General features: G+C 35.1%; 1 protein-coding gene across 1 annotated transcript; it reads right to left on the reverse strand.

Moving 5' to 3' along the window:
• Positions 1-1,088: 1,088 nt before the first annotated feature.
• LOC143538092 (vicilin-like seed storage protein At4g36700) lies at positions 1,089-5,342 on the reverse strand. Its single transcript, XM_077031723.1, has 5 exons — positions 4,652-5,342; positions 3,677-3,867; positions 3,341-3,427; positions 2,433-2,708; positions 1,089-1,841 (listed from the first exon to the last, which is right to left on the reverse strand). The coding sequence occupies exons 1-5, from the start codon at positions 5,142-5,144 to the stop codon at positions 1,089-1,091; spliced, it is 1,800 nt and encodes a 599-aa protein (XP_076887838.1). The 5' UTR covers positions 5,145-5,342.
• Between the last annotated feature and the right edge of the window lie 658 nt (positions 5,343-6,000).

The following is a 6,000-nucleotide window of genomic DNA, read 5'->3' on the forward strand; positions in this document are numbered from 1 at the left end:
ACAAATGTCCGGATGAGAGAGAAACAGTGGTAACATGGTGTGGATGCGCTAACTCATGTACATTTGAGATTCCACAATCTTTCATTGTGCCCATGACGTGCTAGTAAATTTGATTTTTTTTCTATTGTACGAAAAGAAACTTTTTACGGGATCACCTATTATAAAATTGTGTATGTCCAAGCATGTTTAATTGTGAAAATTTTCAATCATTCACCACCACTGGGCCCAAAACAATGATATTATAGCGAAGACATTCGTTATGGCTGTGTTGGCATTACATAACACAATGACATGAGATTTCCTTATGGTGTTACACAAAGATAGAAGTGCAAAATATTAAGTTTCACATATCATCGTAAATGTTTTCACATCTACGATATTTTTGTCATTTTTTGCTTTACATATTGTTTATCTTTCTTTCTTGCACCAATGAACATATGTAGCTTTGCTTCGACTTCACATTCGATTTTCGACACAATACTAGAAATTTTGCACAGAACATTTAATAACATGATTTCAATAAAATTTTACACATTTTAAAATCATGTATCTTTGATGTACACTGATGAGATTAACTATACAATATTATTAAATGAAATTCAACACTGGTTGTTGACAGAATAATCTAGTATGTCAGAGCAGATTAGTGACATGACTTGGGAATTAGTCTAAGGTGTTTTGGTTGCTTTTAATAATAAAAATTGTGTTGTTTTCACAAACGTCAAAAAAATGATATCTTGTCTTGCTAGCTTTTTAGAAACATAGAAAGGCTATATATTAAAAGTATAATATTTCTTCGCGGTTGGTGATCATTGACAAAGTAAAATTTTTATAAAACATTAAGTGGTTGGGAAATCTTGAGTTAAAGTCTTACATATAAACGAAATTCGACATTCAAAAAAAATAAATAAATTAAAGGACTGGAAAACTAATAACATGACATATGATTATTATAACTAAGAGTTTTCATGGAGCAAATTAGTCTCTTTTTCTTATTAAAACAAAAAAACAAGTTCAAAAGATAAAAACAATTACACCTTCCTATTTATTATTCATCCACATTTTACCTATATTCATGTTCATTAGATTTAATGAACACGAACGTAACCACCACCTTCCTCCATAACTCCACCACCCATACTCCCCCATCCTCCACCAGCTTCCTCCAAAGGTGGCATTCTACTACCACCTCCCTCTTCTTGAGGGCCCCAAGGCGGCATTATGCTACCACCTCTCTCTTCTTGAGGGGCCCAAGGCGGCATTATGCTACCACCTCCCTCTTCTTGAGGGGCCCATTGTGGCATTTTACTGCCGCCTCCTTCTTGAGGGGGTACTTCGCTGCCTCCTCCCTCTTCTTGGGGTGGGAATTCACTACCGCCTCCCTCCTCTGGTGGCACTCCTCCTCCACCTCCGCCCGCCTCCTCTTGTTCCTTTGCGGCTTCTTCTTCAGCACACGAAACACATTCGGAGATAATATTGTCTGTTCTAGCCGACAACAACCAATCTAGTGTCGTGTTTTTTACATTAAAGGACTTTTGCAACACACTTCTATCCAACCTTTGGAGAATTGAATTCTTTCCTGTTAGATATTGAGCATTTTCTTTCTTTGTTCCCAACTTGAACCCCACGAACACAAACGAGTCATTGTTGAAAGACATTTGAGCCATCGGATGAGACTTTGGCACCACAAACACATCACCTTCTTCAACTTTAAGCCTTGAATTCTTGCACTCTGATTCGCCGGCAATGCCGGGGCATATCACTTGAATCATCCCTTGCCCTTGCAACACAATTGCTATTTGAACGGTGTTTGGGTCCCAGTGTGGCCCCATCAACGATCCCTTCATTTCAACAATAACACACCATAAAACCTTAAACCATTATTCGCTAATAGTTACATAACTTTGAAAAGACTCAGTTTTAACAGACTTTATATCATTTAAAAAAAATTAAAAAAAAATCACAGTGTTTATATAACCTAGTTTTAAAAAGGGTTACACTATAGCTATACACCATCCCCCATCTGATTTTACGCCACCGTTGTCCAAAAGAAACTCAGACGACCATTTTGACAAAAAAAACAGGTCAAACTTTGAAGTTATTGGTTAGAACGATTGTTTAAACAATATTCGGACATATAGTCTGACCGTTAGGGGCCAGGCTTTGAAAATTATTGGTCTGGATGACCGTTAGACCAATATCCGAATGGTCGTTCTGACCATAGACGGTCAAGCTTTGAAATTTTAATTTAAAATGGACACTAGACCTCTATCCCAACGGCCATTTGAAATGGTGTGTAATTAAATATCAGGCGGCGCGTGTATAGATGGACCCGTTTATAAAATGTCTTGAGACACCTATCCATTCCTTTCTTCAATCCACTAGAATTCAAATAAACTCATAAAGTAAAGAGTGTGTTCCAAACAACTGACCTTGGTTAGATTCACCATGAACACACCAAAGTAAGTGTGTTTCAACACATCCTGTGTCACTGTTGCACTCCACCCAAAACAAGTCTCGACATCATGATCTTCTCTAAAGATATTGTATGCCTTCATTTTGTTATCTATGTCAACTTGCTTGCTTCTTCCAAATAACCCTCTGATTCCCCATAAACCAACGTCGGTTGAGTTCGCTTCCGGCTGCCCTTCCACAATCAATGGCTGTCTTTCTGCTCCTCTTAGCTCTTGTATCACTTCAAGCGGCACCTGAAAAAGATCCAAACCCGTTAATTAATTTGTCAACTCCAGTTTTGTGTGTAGGTCTGTAAACTAACCGAATGTTTGGTGAGAAATTTTTTTATGTTGCTTATTTAATAAATGGATGAACATGAAAATGAACTTTGTAAGATTGACTAAATGAATGAACATGAACAAAGACGATGCCCGTTCAATTATTGTGATCGTGAACGTTTGACAAGTGTTATTCTGCTTTTGTTTAATGTTTGTTTGTTCAAGGTTTATAATATTTTTTAATAACCGGTCTATATTATTATATAGATTTAAACAAAACTATTAACTATATAAAAAAATTAATAAGAGTTAATTATGTGATAAATTAATATGTAAAATTAACAATATATGAATATCTATGTTTGATAAAACACCAACACAAATTTGGTAGCTAGAGTGATCGTTGACATTAATCATTTTCGGTTAGTAAAATCAAATATTGTTTGTATTTATTTGTGTTCGTGAATAGTTCACAAACGAGTTCATATCTTTAACGAACAAACATAATCAAGACCTTGCTCGATTTGGTTCAGTTCATTTACAGCCCTATGTGTGTGAGAGAGAGAGAGATAGAGAGAGAGTGTGTGAGAGAGAGAGTTTGAGAGTACACTGAGGGTTGACTGGAGGACTTGATCATCAAAGCCTAATACTAAATCATGAACAGGGGTGTATACTCCAGCAACTTGTGGTTCAATCTGCAGCATGTAACACCATTGTTAATTAATAAACTCTATGCATAAAATAAAACTTATAATAAAATACTTATAATTATAAAGCTAGCTAATTCAATGGTTCAAAAACATATATATATTGAAGCATGCAAGTGTACAAGATCATAAGTTAATGTTCAAAAACAAATATATCTTCAATTTGCAACATGTAACCATGATATAAAGTGTACACAAGTATAAGTTAATGTCATATAATGTGCATATATATAATACCTGTAGATCAACCTCTGAACCGGGAAAAATGGCGTAAATCTGAAGGTTCTGGAACCGGTAACCACCGGACTGAACATTGTTTTCTATGTAAAAAATAGTTTCGGAAGTCAGTCTAAAGATGTCTCCTCTGTGCAACAACACTTGTTGGACCTTATCTTTCTCCGCGTTCATCCAACTCAAGGTTCCATTGCCTGATAATCATTCACAAGTTTTTAAAAAGTTATGAGTAAATTATATAGATGTTCTTTTTGAATTAATATACGAAATTAGAGATCAAGTCCGTAATTTTCGCTCCTCCAAACAAAGAACATTGTACAAATTTACCTTTTCTTCTTGTTAGTTATGATTATAAGGAGTGTTCACGTGTTGGTTTTGGTCTGTTTTGGGCGTAAACATATAATTCGGTTTTTTTAGTTTTTTAAAATCGTTCGGTTTCGATTTTTCAGTTTTACAATTTGGGCTTTACATTTTTGGGATTTAAAAAGTTAACAAAAAGAGTGAATTGCGGTTTTCGTCCATGTCGTTTGTCCAAATATGCGGTTTTAGTTCAATAGTTTCAAATTTGCGATTTTCGTCCTAGTGGTTTCATTTCACTCGCAACTAAAACACATGGACGAAAATCACAAATTTGAACTATTGGACTAAAACCGCATATTTGGACAAACCACAGGGACGAAAACCGTTGTTTACTTTAACAAAATTTAATCAATCTGTGAAAATCATTTTGTTAATTAATAATTAATGTAACCATATTTATTAAGTTCTTATGAATTACTTCAAATTCAAAATGAAAATCTATAAATTCGGTTTTTCGGTTTTAGTTACATGCAAAAAGCAAAAACCCATCGGAAAGTTCGGTTTTACTACAAGCATGATACTACAGAGTTAGTTTTTGTTTTGAGTTAAGTTATTTCAGTTCAGTTTTCTCTAACTGATCATTTTTTTCTTTTCATGCACACCCCGACTAATTAATACCTGAGTCGACATAGAAAACCATTTCCGAATGAAGGTAAACCGGCAGAAAGAGAGCACGAGGATTCAACGTAATAAAGTGAAGATAATAACTCCCATTGCTACCATCTCTAATGTTAACCGCGGACACCTCACCAAACTCCGTCGACACCAACGGCCACCTCTCATCCTTTTTCACCGTAGGTCCATCGCTCACTGGGACAGGACCTTCAGCAATACCAGCACCAACACCAGCACCAGCACCAGCACCAGCACCGCTTAAAGCGGTTGTCGCATGAGGAAAGTAGATAAAGTTACATGTTACAAAGAGTAGAAGACAAAGTGAAAACACATTAGCCTTCATTTTCATTTTAGTAGTATGTGATTTAACTTGTTTGAAATGAATGCATGGGTATAGTGTTGTTATAAATATAGGGAGTTTAGTGTAACGTGTCATTTGGTATTGAACAAGTGGAATATATGTGGGTGCGTGTAATGGGTATATGGGGCTAGACATGCATGTCGGTTGTTATTGTCTTTCAATCACAGGTTATTCATCGGCGATGTATAAACATGTTTTTAGGCATTGGTTTTGGAAGGACATGCAGAGGATAGAGATAGCAAAACTGAACTAGTATAGTGGTATTTAATTGTTTCATTTAAGGTTGAAGATCATTACATTGTGATGATTACAATATACGTATAAAAATCGGTATGAGAATTAACGTGTGAGAAACATACACATAACTATATTAATTATGTTAATACTAGAATAATTATTATTACTCTAGAGTTTTTGAATTATAGTAATTATAATCAATTTACTTTATCTTTTTTTTATGCGTAATTACTATAGTTCAAAACTATAGAGTAATAATAGTGACTCTTGTTAATCGTACGTTTAGTACGTAAATTTCATTTGTGTCGGACACCGTTCCTACATAGTTCAAGTAAACAAACATGTATGAAAATAAACTTATTAATTATGAGCAACCCAACATTGGATCCTTGGGAACGCTAGCTTATCTAGTGGCATGTTATCGTATAATTTGATCACTCGATCGTTTTGGCATCTGCGTTTTTACTACAGTTTCCATTTACACCGCAATTGGAACTAGAAATTTAATTGTGACTGGAATTGTCACTACCACTTACGGTGTAACTATCAATACATATTTGAGATTGAAGATAACTGTCAATCCAAACGGGGCGTTAATGACACGAGCATATATGTTCGTGAGAGGGTGTTTGTGGCATGGACATGTAATGCTATTGACTTCGTATTAATGTATTTCTATGGTTGTATGGATACGTTATGTATAATTTTTATATTCTTTTTTTGGTGGGATGATCAATATTGTGAAATACGTACG

The sequence above is a fragment of the Bidens hawaiensis genome, unplaced genomic scaffold (genome assembly GCF_021521415.1).
Source record: "Bidens hawaiensis isolate Kalapana, Puna unplaced genomic scaffold, B.hawaiensis_p1.1 tig00011466_1, whole genome shotgun sequence".
NCBI lineage: Eukaryota > Viridiplantae > Streptophyta > Magnoliopsida > Asterales > Asteraceae > Bidens > Bidens hawaiensis.